Source organism: Epinephelus moara, chromosome 21 (assembly GCF_006386435.1).
Source record: "Epinephelus moara isolate mb chromosome 21, YSFRI_EMoa_1.0, whole genome shotgun sequence".
Taxonomy (NCBI): domain Eukaryota; kingdom Metazoa; phylum Chordata; class Actinopteri; order Perciformes; family Serranidae; genus Epinephelus; species Epinephelus moara.
The window spans coordinates 10,412,500-10,427,407 of record NC_065526.1 but is presented as its reverse complement, the minus strand read 5'-3'; the positions used below and the strand labels follow the sequence as shown (position 1 = coordinate 10,427,407).

At 43.0% G+C, this 14,908-nt stretch overlaps 1 protein-coding gene across 2 annotated transcripts in view; it reads right to left on the bottom strand.

The window, feature by feature from the left end:
* LOC126382449 (ephrin type-B receptor 1-B) overlaps positions 1-14,908 on the bottom strand; it is a 214,597-nt gene that overhangs the window by 124,958 nt on the left and 74,731 nt on the right. For both annotated transcript variants that reach the window (XM_050032321.1, XM_050032322.1), the window contains exon 3: positions 1,384-2,065. In XM_050032321.1, coding sequence (XP_049888278.1) covers positions 1,384-2,065 — 682 coding nt within the window. The remainder of the gene's footprint in view (positions 1-1,383; positions 2,066-14,908) is intronic.

Here is a 14,908-nt window from a genome sequence, read left to right as displayed (position 1 = left end):
AGGATCGTACTGAGCTCAAAACTACTTACTACTATATTCATCTGATTTTCTTTTTCATCAGTTTGGAACTTTCTTTTAGACATAATGATGCTGCGATTGTGGAGAATATCACACTACTCATGTTCGCTTGAGAAATAAACTGAAATAAAGATTCACAGCAGGCAAGAATGAAGTCTGCTTTCTCTAAATTATTAGTTTGCACATAATGTAATGAAATACTTTCTAGAATACGAAGTTGCTTTTAAAAATGTAAATCAAATGTACCTTGCACTGAAACAAAAGCTGATAGTCATTACACAAAGTCATGTAAAATGAAATGACCTGTGAAAAATGTAAAACACAGTTGATATAAAACGAGACGGCGAAGTTAGATATGAAAAGAGAACTTCTGGTAATGAGCTAACTAAAGGGAACCAACTTCTACCTTGTCATTTTCATTTGAAAGTCATTCCACCCTAGCCAAGGACTGTGTGTGTGCATGTGTGTGTGTTTGGGTGTGTATGCTAGTGTGTGGTTGTGTTTTGCGTAGGACGCAGAGCAATGCGAGAAGGATACAGTTAACACAGTCACACACAGTGTGCTTTGTAGATATGTGGCACTCTCATATCTGTTTATTGATCAGAGCAGATGTGCGTCAATCAATCTTATCTGGGCTCCACACACTCTCCAGCTAACCTCCAGAGGCAGGCCAACCAATACTGCGCCACACTGAGAGCCCCAAGCCACTCATATTATCATCAGACACCTTGAGCAAATTTTCTCTTTGTATGTGTGTGTGTGTGTGTGTGTGTGTGTGTGTGTGTGAGTATAACAGGGTGCGGAGCGTAAAGGTGCATTAGAGGACAGACAGAAAGCGGGAGAAAGTGACAGCTTGAACCGAAAACCCAGATTAACCTCGTCTTTATGTGCACGCTATTATCTATTCCTCAGAACTCAGCCTTCCGCACATCATACTGAGGCAGAATCAAACCTCTCGCCATCTGTAAAGAAGGCTGCACAGAAGGCTGGCATTCGCTACAGATTAAGAATCAATGCTAATGTGCCTTTCTAGTACGCCGGAGGTGGATGTGATCAAGGATGAAGTACGGCACATCATGCTCAGCAAAACGCATGAAACACAATCAATTCAGCTGTGCCAATGATGCGGGAAACCCTGTGATCCAAGGTACGCTGATGCCTTGTTATATGGAAGCCTAAAATAGCACAAATTCATGTCACCTGTCTTCAATGGAGTGATTTGTTCTATTATGAGTAGCCCATCATTTTTAAAGAGTGAATGATGAAAAGCATACATTTTCTAAGTAGGGCGCTTGCAACTAGCAGACACAGCCCTGTCAAATCTAGGATGTTTATGACAAATGTGTCTGGCTCCTTATTACTTACCTCGACACACGTTGCCATTGTCAGGTTCAAAGCCAGCCTTACATGTGCAGCTACCGATAGGAACCATCCATTCTCCGTCTCCATTGCAGTACAGCTTTATAGGGACATCTACTTCCTCTGAGTTGGGAATGCAGATTCCTCTGGCGATGACCAGGGAGGTGCTCTCAGCCCCTGTCATGGTCTCTGGAAAGATCGCAAAGTTCTGCACCACACTCGGGCACTTCTTATAAAAGACCCTGACTGACAGCAGAGACATGCAGGCGCCATAGTCCTGGAACGCCAGGTAGAAGCCATTTTTAGACAGCGGCCCGAAGCTCCGCACTTCTGTGTTGACCTTCATGAGGCGTCCGCCAAAGTCCACCTGCGAGAAGCTTTCGTCTGCAGCAATGGTGTCCACTTTGAGGTAAGGGGCCTCCATCCAGAAGGCGGTGCCTTTGGTGGCAATGACAGCATCAGTTTCATAGTAATAGAGATTAAACGTCTCCTTGCACGAGCCGGGGACGTTGGGGATGGAGCTGCAGTCACGCACGGTGAATCGGATCTCCACGTAGATGCGCTGTGCTCCGCGCCGATCGATGAAGGTGGTGAGGAGCCAGTTGTTTTGACTGGGCTCGAACACGTTACACACCTGGTAGGTCCTGATTGTGTTGAGGTTCTCATCATAGCCACTCACCTCCTCCCACTAGAGAAAGAGAAGAAGAGAGAAGAGTGCACATGGTTGATTAGTAATCATCGGTGATAAGGCCGTGGTGCTTTCTCTGTTTTTTTGGCAGAGAATGCTAATATTGGCTGAGCCACTGAGAGTTTGTACACATATCAGTAATCTCCCTAAGGCACGACATTTGAGTCTTCTTCCTGGATTAACAGAAAGGAATCAGCCTGTCGAGCTGTGGGGCTTATTCACCCATTGAGAGTACACAAATGTCCTTCTTTTTCTGAATTATAAACAATTCTTTAAGTGTGGCAGCAGCAGCAGCAAAACCACCACTTTGCTGTCTTGTTCTCTAAATACACTCAACTGCTGTAGTATGTGTACTGCCACTGTATAAGCACAAACCCCGTAATTACTTTGGATGCGCTGCTATTTGCCATCTATGCCGAGCGTGGCTAGGCACAGAGTTGATGCATTATAAAATATGGTGTGTAACAAATTCAAGATTATGCACTATTGAATTACAATTAGACAGACGGGGGCTACTACAGCACACAGCAGCCAAGAGCCGCTCTGATGGAAAGACATTTGCCTGAGGACTGAACTGAAACACACTGCGGGCCATTTCTTGCAGGTGTGACCCAGAAAGTGTGTTGGATGAGCATCAGAAGCCCCTTGGGGTATTAACTCAGTGCACAAAATCATGATGAAAATGTGCCATTAACATTTGGCTGGAATCACTGCGAATCGGGAAGAGAAATTATCGAAATAAAAAGACGCTTGCCTGGAAGCTTTCAGACGAGCGTTCTCGAGTAACTGTCCAGCTGTGCAAAAGCTGGTCAAGCTCAAATTGGTGAAGACACACAGTCTACTTATATTCTCGATGTGATATTTTAATTTGCAAAGCTATTTTTATGATATGTGTATTCGGCATGCGGCAGTAGAGCACAGAGAGAAAACACAAAGGCTGCATGCGTTACGACAGTCACATAAAAGCCACGCTGACTTGAAGGAGCAGAGAGTGATTTGAAACAGTTTTGAAAATTTTCTCCTCAGATCACTTCCCCTGTCTGTAATAATACCATTCTTTTTACTCCTATTTGAAGCAAAAAGCTTGGCTCACAGATTTATTTCTCCAAATCCCCCCCTCCACCACCACCACATGATCCAAACAGCTGTAGGCAAGGATGAGTTAATGAGGTCTATAGTGGAGTAAGTGGGCCTCCAGTCAGTTCATGTTTCTTGTGAGCATATATCTCCTGGTGCTTCCTCCTTCTTCTGACCTTTAAAACCCCAGCTGCTCAATCAGGCCTAATGGAGAGGTGAACACATACGCTCTCCACACATAGCCCCAAACAACAGGTCAAATGATGGATTCGGAAATCTTGCTCGATGAGATCATAGAGTGACGTAGTATTTGGGTCATCTATACAGAAACACTGAAGATGATAAAACTATTGGGCCCGAGGAATACATGATAGTATGTGGAGAAAAACAAGAGGGCTTGGGTCAGATGGGGCGAGGAGAGGAAGGGGGGAGAAGACACGTGGAGACTAGTGACACTACTGACATGATAAACGAGTTTACAGAAATCTGAGGTGCAAATTAAAGCCTTTTTTCACCGCTGCTCCCTCAGTGCCCACTTCGCTGTACTCTTCTCCCCCTCTCCTCTCTTCCCCTTCTGCTCTCCTCTCTCGTCTCTGCTCTGTAATGACCATTCATCAGCATTACAGGAACCTGTCCCTTTCAGCACTGCCTGTTCATTAATACAGCCAGCCCTAGGCTCCTCTGCACCCGTCTGCTCCAGTCTAGGAGGGGGTCCTCACCGCCCCTCGTCTAGCCAAATGACCACCATCTTTCACGCCAGAGAGAGGCCCAAGGCGTCTCCGATAATGCCCGTCTGAAATCTGTCCAGAAATTCATTGGCTCATATAATAATGAACTACAATCTTTTTTATTTCCTCCCTGGTAGATATTCGGTGTCACCATTGTGTCACAGACAAAGAAAACTGTTACAGGTGCATCAGTTGCTTGGCAGAAATCAAACTTTGCGGCACACTTTCCTCGCATCCTTTCAGCGCTTTGTATTCATCTGCTGTTTACGACTGCGTGTTTGTGTGTGTGCACTCAGACATCTTGCTGTTTATAATTTGATGGTTTACCGACCACATATTGATTTGCTGGCTGTTGTTTTGCAGCTGAAGAGCTTGAGGCTATGTGCCACATTTCTGCTTCTGTAGGTCCAAGACATTTGATTACTCTGAGTATTAACATTGGTATCATTTCTTTAGCATCTTTGTCATTTGTTCCGTTCCGACAACATGCATTTAAGAAGCAAGGACGCTACCAACGTGAGCAGCAACAATCCCTGCAGTCATATTAGCACTCTGCCTCGGTTTCCTATTTCCTTTGCTCGTCCACAGACCTTTTACATCATTTAAATCAAATCTATCTCCTGCACCACTCAATGACATCGCTCTGACCTTGCCAGAGAAGGGAGAGAAGAGGAGCCATCATCGCCTGTCACCTTACTGATAATGGAATTCCCTGGTCTTTGCATCCATTTCCTCTTCAAGGATTTGTGTGTAAAATAACACTGTTAGTCCTGTGCTGTGTATATTTAGTCCATGAATAATGGACGTAAGCGCAGATGTATGTTCGAGGCATGTATCATTCATATTGGCTGAAGGTGAACAAGGTGTGGGAGAGTGAGTGATTATCTCCATGTTCCTAAATCCTCCTTTGTGCTACTCCCACCACATGTTTTCCCTGCTGAAGTTCTTCCATAGGTTCAGGTGATAAGAGATAATGCTCTCTTTGTTGCAGTCAGGTAAGAAAGTACATAGCAGTAGAGGATGTGGATTACGTCTTGGGAAAACTGAAGTTGTGTCAAAAATAGCGATGCCAATTTTGGTTAATTTTGCTTTTGACAGCCAGACACCCACTAACCCCTAATTAACCAGTTTGTTTCTAAGAAAGTACACAAAATGAAGTGAAAAACAAGAGGCTTTTTACTTTAGTCTGGTGCTTCACTGACTCGGTGAGCTTTAGCACCACATTTCAAAGTACTACCCATTTAAAGGTGGTAAAAATGTTGTAAATGTCTGGCCTTTTATTTTATTTTATTTTATTTTGGCTTTGTTGACAGACAGCTGGCTGGCTGTGTTAACATGCAGAAACATATTGCCAACACCCATTAGTCTCCAGTGGTTAGATAGCATTGGCTGCTTAGCACTGTGCACCACCCAGGTCAGGTAGGCGCTAACTAGCTAGGCTGCTAATTCGGCAATCTCACTGGTAAAGCCAACCGTGCTGTGGAAACATTCTGCCCACCCTCTGGTCTTCTCGGTGAGTACGCGACTTCATTTTGAGCCACAAACCCCTTTAGCATTGTTAATAATGTTAGCACCACTAGCCGTACTGACACTGCTGGTCGTGCTAACATACTTAACAATGCTAAAGACGGTTTGGGTCTCAAAATTGAGCCACTCACCGATTGGCGCCACTAGGTAACTCCCACTAGCTCCAGGTGGTGGGCAGTGCAGTTAACTTAAGCAGGATTTATACTTGTGCGTCAGCTCTGTGCAGAGCCTACGCCGTAGACTACGCACGTGGCCTACGCTGTGAACATTTATACTTGTGCAGTGGTGTCTGTGTCACTCTTCAGTTACACCTCCAAAACACAAGTTACCAGTGGGGTTTCTGTGAAGTGCTGTAAAGTTTGGTTGATTCAAAACACACCCAGAACACACATTGAACACACATTCAACATGGCGACAATTTCAAACACAAGTACACAAATCAGCTTCACTATAACTCGTAGCATTCACAGACAAACACTTGTCTTTATCTGGACACATTTTCCCCACAAATACAACATGCTAATGTTATTAGCACAAGCCTATGGCATTTTACATTGTATAAATTAGCCTAGCAGCTAGCGAACTTCTTCTCTACTCATATGAAGCCAGGGACAACAGCAACATTTAACAAAGGTAACTTCACAAAATTCGGCTCCATTACAACTCACAAGGTTCTATGACAAAACAACTGTCTTATACTAAACACGTTTTCAAAACAAATACAACATGCTAACGTTATTAGCATAAGCCTATGGCATTTTACATTGTTTGAATTAGCCTAGCAACTAGTAGATATTTCCTGTACTCATATGAAGCCAGGATAAATGACACACAAGATTTGAAATGTTATTTTCTGTCTTCTCAATTTATTGTTTCTTATCTATGAAATTAAAGTAAATAAAAGCTTTGTTTCCACTGAGGGAAATGTTTTCAGCTTACAAAAATATACAGGAGGTCTGTGTCGCCACACATTTCTGGGGAGGTGTTTGTCAGTCTGAGGCATAGGCTCTACGTCGACACAGAGCCTGACCTATACACCGACATGTGTGACTGGGTCAAATACATTCTTGGCAGTTAACCGATTGAACGTTAACTGTTGATATCCCTAGTCAAAACAAATACAGTGGATAGAAACTTTAGACCAACCAACATCACTTCGGAGAGTCTTTTGCATGCCTCTATTAAGCTAGCTCTCTCCCAATTAGTTTTACTGTAGACTTTTCTGCATGACCATATCTACGTTTATCATTACCAATCTTACTGAACACAAACTTTCTTGCTGATGAAACCCCAGACAAATATTGAGAGCCTCTTTACACAACAGTCATTTTTACGCCAACCAAATGTACCCATTGGCTCCACTCTAATAGCTTTGCTTTTGCCAGTAATATAGGAGACACTCTTCCCCTACCCCTGATTGTCAAGTGTGGCCATTGTGTGTGTCATTATGGCTGCTCTGTTTTATGGGCAGTAGCGAGGAGATGGAGGAGCTATGGATTCACAGAGCGCTTAATGTTTGTGTTAATGACCAGTCACAGCTAGCTGAGCTGGAGAAGAGAGGGCGGAGGAAAGAAAGAGACAGAGTGATGGATAAAAGAAAAATACAAGAGTGGAAAGGAATCAAGGAGAAGGCGAGGGGGGGGGTAATATATTCAGGCTGATGTTCCCCTTCCTACAGCCTCATCAAGCCATCGATACTCTGCCCTCATAAAGGCCATTCATCACATTGATCTCCTGCCATTACCTTCAAAGGCTAAAATAACACTGAGCAACTCAGATGGCCACAGTCTTGCTCTAGAGGACCGCAGCACCCAACAGTGAGCTGGGGACAAGCTGAGCCCCAATCACAGAGCTGAGGGTAACCCACTGTATCAGAACATGGATATAACACCTGTGGACAATGACAGGAGAGACGGACTGGACTCATTTAAAGCAGGTATGGTGGGGACAGGACAGAAGCTACTGCACACATGCTGCAAGATTCCACTTAAGCTGGATTCTGATATAACAAACGCTACAAGAACAGGTCTGGTCTGAGAATAGTACAAAAGCCTGTTTCCACCATACTAACCTTTTAGGACCACAGGAACCTTTTTAGGAGTTTAGGAATCCTACTTGCTCATGAAACCTAGATCTTAAGCCCCGTTTCCACCGAGCAGTACAAGACAGTTCAGTTCAGTTCGGTATGTTTTTTTTGTCTATTTCCACTGTGAAAAGTTGTGGATGGTACCAATGGAATCGTTCCATACCGTCGCTGCATCCTGTTTAATTTTGTCCTGAAAACATCGCATGTAACTCAATTTTGTGGGTGATAAACGAGGTGCAGACTTCCATCTGTGTCAATGGTGATGAGGAAATACAGTGAGTGCTGGACAGAGCAGTGAGTAACAACAACCCCGCCCACATTTAAGAGTACTGTTTGCAGTGGAAGCGCTAGGGTCTAGGTACCATGTCTGAAGGGTTACTTTGGTTCCAAAGGTGCCATACCGAAAGTGTTTGGTGGAAATGGGGCTTTGTCATCGGGATGAGGATTGGATGGTGGATGGGATGACAACTAGCTGAGATGGCTGCCAAGCAGCAGACCACTTTTCGAGACCAACAAATCAAACCTGGTGTTTTTAGAGATACACTGCAGCGTTTCCAGTCGCAATTGTGCCACCAAACCAGGTACTTTAAGCCGAAACATGATCTGTTCCTAACCATAACCAAGTGGTTTTTGTATCTAAACATAACCACATGTTAAAGTGGTTGTAAAGTTTCAACATAACCACTTCTTAACATTTAAATGTTACATATCCGTGGTTCACAGAAATGTACCATGCCAACATTTATTCTGGCGACTGGGTTTTGGGGGTGTATTTCTAATGGGCAAGTACCTATCAGGGCAAATTTTACAAAGTTGACTATTGCTATTTGGTCAAACATAAGCCTCAAAGTCAAAGCTGCTACAACCTTTTTACAGCAGTCGTTCACACAGTAATCAACAATGGATGCCACCATGCTAGTAATGTCAATGTTTTAATGTTGTTACATACTAATAATAAAAAATAACCACTGAGCAGATCATCCCTATTTGGAAGACAAGTGTTTAGCCTTTATGACATTTTCAGTCTCTCCCTCCACCTCTGCAGGTCTCCTTTCCAGTATCTATTTTAAGAGTTGCACAGCAGTAAATAACATAGAACGACAGTGAGTCTGTGTTGTTGTTTTGTCATGTGAAAATAAAGTGTCTCCAGAGAAGCTGTAGCTTGACCTAATCTTCAGGGTTCTTAAGATGCTATGGAAAAGTGAACAAGAGTGCACAAAAACGATCTTTATGTCCTGATTTACTTCCTGAGTTTAGGTCCCAAGGCTCCCAGGACTATTTGGTGGAAGGAGGCCAATGGTTGCCACAAAATGAAATTCAGGAATAAAGTATGAGCAATAGGACTTGTGTCATGATGTACTGTAACTCTACCCTCAATCATACAAACCTGCCAAAACACTTGGCAGCAACGGGTCCGCTTGTGGCTCGGGCTTAACTACACATCCATAAAGAGGGGTCTTGACTACTTTAAGCTCATAATTCAACAGCAGTCAATTCACACGAGACGGAGATGTGAATAGAGAAGCATCTATTGGGCTGATCTTTAACCTCCAGTCTGCTGTCTGATTCTCGGCAGAGTCCCACTCACTCACTGCTTTTCAAATCCATCAGCACCAGTTAATACAGCTACACACTCAGACATACTGAACACAGATGGATGATGAGCAGCTCAGAGCATTTCCACATTTAAAGCTCCTCCGCCTAGAAAGGTCTACAAAATGCCATTGCAAATAGCAGATGAGCGTCTGGCAACTGTTTCTTGAACGGCCGTCAAAACTCCCATTACTCAGTCTGACGATGGGCTTTTTACAGCAGGACCCAAGGCAAAAGGTGTATTAAACAGTCGACAGCAAATGTAACCGCTCCACCGCCACCTCGTTCCCCTCCACATTGTCCCCGACTACGCTCTTCTGGTGCAGTTTACAACTGAATTTTTTGTGCCCTTTTCAGTTAAAGCTCTCAACTGAAAGCGTCTCCTTCAAAGGGAGAGTCAGTATAAGAGGTTGCGTTGGGTTTTTTTTATGTGATTCCCAAAGGATTCTGGGAATAGATTGTGTTTGTACAGTGTTACAGTATACAGGGTGTTGGGTTTACGTCTGTAACCCCAAGAGAAATGGCTGGCACATTTGTGAGCACTTTCTACCCAAGAGTTGTCTGTTCATCTATCACTGCAGGACTAAAACATGTGGGTGGAGGCAAGCAGGAGATTGCTTTTCATACTACAGGCTGAGGATGGACATTTCAATAATGAGCCTATTTGTTATTCATGACAACACAACATTGTACTGAGGCAGGGAAAATATACCTTCATAGAATCCATTTTTTTAGTAATTAGGCATGAATAAATCAGCATTTAAAGAGCTGGCTTTTGATAAAAAGAGAGAAGAAAAGAAAAGAGAAGGGCCCACATGCAGGTGAAATCCACACTGACATATTTGTAAAGGCCAAGGTCTCAGAAGGACAGTGGATTATAGCTGGACATGAAAAGCTGAGATAGGGATTGAACTCTTTATGCCCCTGCTGAAAGATGCTCTTCTCATTTTTGCAAAGCTCACCGCCGACGGTAATCACAAGCCAGATAGCTTTTTCTTTTTCCAAAGGCTGTTTCGAATCCCTCAGACTTAATGAGGATATTTGCATTTCAACCTTTTGGGTCTGCTCCTTGAAGTCGAAAGAATGGACATGTCATATAAAGCAACAGTTGGTTTGCTTTGGTAACAATAACTGCAGCTACATTTCCTCATATCCCCTGACAAGCTTTTGAGACATATGCTCGTGGCAAATTCACATATTCTGAAAGCTACGCCTCATCCTCCACCTCACACACACACAATCAGACTACAGCCTCTCTAAAATATGCAGTGGCATGATTGCTATTATCATTTCTGATCAGCTGTGTTATTGAATGAGGGCTGCTGTCAGGCCAGTTGCATGGGAATGATTATTTTGCGGGGCATCTGTGGCCTAGTTCCGCCTGGCTGAATGTGATGGATGGGGAGGAAATGGTGATGTCTGAAACACTCCCAGTCCTGCCAGATCCCAGCCACTCTATAATTACAGTCACACGGTTTGACTGAGCCCAAATAGAACTCTGTCTGTCTGCGTCAGAACAAGACACATTGAGGATCTGCTCCCCGGCCACGCCCATGCCCCGATCAATACGTTTATTGAGCTGAGGTGTTAGGAAAGTAACTTCATGTTTTTGTATAAACAAAAACTATCCAAGGCTTTTTGTTTTGTTGCTACAGATACCGAACTTTATCTGAATGCGTGTTTATACCTTGTGAGAAATATGCTGTGTTGACACATTATTTGCAATTTGGTCTCATTGCATGCTCCCAAATGTCTTTGATATGCCTTTTTTCTTAGATCCTGAAAGAGATGCACATAATGTGGCATCACGCTGCGCCATTCAAGTGAACAATCCACCGAGGCGCCTCGCTCTCCCACTCCTCCATCCAACTTTTGTAATATCATTATTAACACTCGCATTTTCAATTACGTGCTGGTTGCTTTGAAGTGGCAGCCGATCTGCTGGGCTGAAGATGTTTTTAGATTGAGCTGCTAGTAAACACAACCCTCCTAGATATTGTAGGAGTTATTGTTTACACTGCAGACAGCAGGTTTGAAAATTAACACAAATGTTCTTTTTCTTCACCCAAGAATAGTGAAATTTAAATGGTAACCGCAGGCAATTTAGCCTCATCATTCCTACAGAAGATTTTAAACATTAAGATCTGATTATTAACAGAAACATAATTCACAGAGACTGGTGGGCGGCGGAGCTTTTATAAGGTTGGTGGATGCAGTATGTGGGAAAACAAACAAGTGAATTAGCAGTAGCTGATGCTTTAAAGAAAAAGAAATGCATATTGGATAACTTCTGTTCAATAGCCGATTAACAGTTAAAGTCATCACATATAGCCTATGCGTGCCCATGTGGGCAACAGAGGTGGCGTTGGGAGCGTATCTATGTTTCCCAGGTTCTATGTTCCCCACTTAACCCTGCAAAAATGTTCTATGTTCCCCGCTTACACAAAAAAGGTTCTATGTTTCCCGGGTTCTATGTTTCCCGCTCAACCAAGCGAGAAACATAGAACCCTTTTTGTGTAAGCAGGGAACATAGAAGCTTTTTTGCAGGGTTAAGTGGGGAACATAGAACAAGGGAAACATAGGGATGACCCCGTGCTGTTTTGCCCCAGCTATCTAGACGAGTTAGCAAGCTGTAAACATTAAATTTAAAACCATTATCGGCCTCTAAATGTGTGGTTGTTGCCTGCTCGGTTCTCAGAATCGATATTCCAACAGTGAAATCACATCCTTCAGAATTCCAACAACAGTTTCAGAGTAAGAGGTGTTTAAGTTTGACAAGTGACCCTGTTAACTGGTGACTGAGAGGAACGTGTCATGGTCGCTCGTAGTGACACAAGCTTGTGCTAATAACGTTAGCATGCTGTATTTGTATGGGAAACATGTTCAGTAGAAGACAGTTGGTTTTTTTCAGTGAACCTTGTGAGTTGTAATGGAGATGAATTTTGTAACGTTACCTTTGTTAAATGTTGCTGTTGTCCCTGGCTTCATATAAGTAGAGGAAAAGTCTGCTAGCAGGCTACTTGAGGCTCACTCAAGAAGCCTGTCATGTTAAATGGCCAGCTTTACAGCAGAAATGAACATATTACAGCCTGATGCAAAAAACAGTTTTGGTTTCTATAGCTAATTTCTCCCTTCATGACAACTGTAAGAGGGTGAATTTTTATATAACTCACCCATTTACAGTTTATTAAGGATTCAATTTACGCATAATTAAGAACAGGCCCCTTTAAGTGACAGAATGTCTTCTGGTTGTATACTCTGCAACTGAGTCAGGTCCACGCCACACTCCCCCACAGCTCCAGCCTCTTGCCCAAATACGGTGACTAGGTTTCTCCACCAAATATGTGTATATGTCTGGTCACTGAATATTGGGCCACTTGCTAATGTCCTCTACCCACTCACTAATAGCACATGAATCTGGAAGTTGGTCACCATTTGTCAGTTTCTTTGAGTAGTATGCACAATCTTTGGTGGTAAATGGTCTCGTATAGCTTGACTTACGTCTGTCATCACTGTTTACAAACTTGAGAAGAGCCTTAACATTAGAACAAACCTAACCATTAAACCTTGTGGCAATGAAAACGACCGCTTGAATTATGGCTACAAATAGAGTTGTAAAACTCAAGACTACTTTTAAAAGGTCTCCGTCTCGTCTCGACCGCATTTCTACTCAGTCATGTCTTGGTCTCAGACAAACAGGATTTTATTTCAAGACTGGTCAAGACCCCAGCTGCGGGGATGTAACTAAACTAGCTGTGCAAAAAAAGAGAGCTGAATAAAGATGGGAAGGTTGATTTCATCTCCTTACTGTTTGTATTCGTTTGCTGATAGAAAACAAAGGAAATTCCCATGCAGAGAATTCACCTCTGCAATGCCTTTTGATTAGTTCATCAAACATTTCTCATGATACAGTTATACATATGCAGTCTGGGAGTCAAAGAGATGAATAAAGACGATTCAGTAACACTTTACTTGAAGGTAACAACTTGACATTAACAAGCAATGCACCTCTTTTTGTGTTTATGACAAGTTGACATAACGATTATTATTGTTATGACAAAGACATCTCCTGGTAATGTCATCCTGGTTAATGTCAAGTTGTCATAATAAGGACATCCCAAACAAATTTAATGTCAACTTGTCATGACAAAGACAACTTCTGGTAATGTCACTTTGATTAATGTCAACTTGTCATAATCAAGACAACCCAAACAATGTCAACTTGTCATTACAAAAACCGAATGACACTTCATGACAGCAGTCATAAATGTTGATGACATGTATATAATGTTCATGACAGGTTAATGACCGTGTCATGTCATAGTTATGACAGTGTCATGTCACTCTTATGTAGATACCTTCAAGTAAAGTGTTACCAACGATTCTTTATTTGTTTTCTGTAGCTGTTTTCAAGGGAATGTGAGTCTTTCAGATCAATGTGTGGAGTTTCTATGGTGTGTCCTGCAGTGTGGGACTCACACTGGTCTGGTCTTGGTCATGACTTGGTCTCAGTTTTGGTGGTCCTAAGTACAACACTGGCAACAAGACTTGCACTGAAATTTCATTACATATATTGTGGCATCAGCACGGACATTTTCAAATGTAGCGGTAATTATAAATGCCAGTAGTCTCCAATTATTCATTTTGACTGCTGAAAAGGGGACAGTGGTAATTTGTATGGGTCTGTATGGAATAAGTATAAAACTGATTAAAGAATTTCAGGTCTTTTCTGATATGATGTTATTCTATACAAGTACTGAATGAGTAAGTCTAAAAATAAATCAGTGAAAGTTTCTGAAAGCATCATTAACTCAGCGAGGTATTTATAGGACCAAAATGAGGTTAATGTAATTGTGTTTAAACAGAGAACTATTTCCCGAAGACTTTATCTCACGATGCACCTGGTTAACACCCACTCAGGTAGCTTCAGTGAAAGCACGCGGCTGACAGGGCCTCAGCAGGGCTTTCAGTTTCCAGTAGCAACATTACCTTGAGTCACCCTGCGTAAAAGGCTAAAGCTGTGTGTTGTGTTGAAATCTGACAGCCTCTGCAACCTTATGGATCCATTGTGGAGGGCGATAAGGAAGACGACTAAATGATTCACCATGACTGTGTGTGTATTTATTGAAATTGGAGATGTGCCCTGACACACCAGCAGATATGTAAAGAGAAGAAAATGAAATTTTTAAAAAGTGGAAGAAGGGCAGGGGAGAGAGAAACTCGCAGATGGAGCGGGCAGAATGTAAAGAGTGAGAGTCTGAATAATTCAGAGTGGACGAGAGGTATAAAAATGATGAACAGAAAATGGAACGTTATAACAAGGGGTGAAGGGGAGTGAGAGAAATGCAGAAGGGGAGTGAAAGAGTGAAAGCTGTCGCTCTGCGGGATCCATGACCCCCTATGGCCCAAGGCGAGGCCATTTAGGGGCGAACCACAAAGAGCGTGTCAGCAGGGGACAGGAGAATGGCAAGGTATCAAGGCTTTTGGGTGCAAAGGGGCCCCTGCCTGTCGATGTGTGCATATATGTGTGTGTATAAAAATCCTGCAAAGCATGACACCTGACAGCCCTATCCTCCTGACACAAAGACATGGAGAGGGGAGCGAGGGTGGGGGTGGGGGGGTTAGGTAAAGATAGAGCAAAAAAGGCGTCTTTGAGACAGACAAGCTGGAGTAAAGAAAAGCAGGGGGGAAGAAAAGACACTGAAACAGTCAGTGTGGGTAAAAAGATGGAGGAGAAGAATGGGAGGATTTACTGCTATTTCTGCCAGCTCTGCAGGACTGCTGAAATAGCAGGTACTGCAGGTGGAAACACAATCACTCCCACACATATAA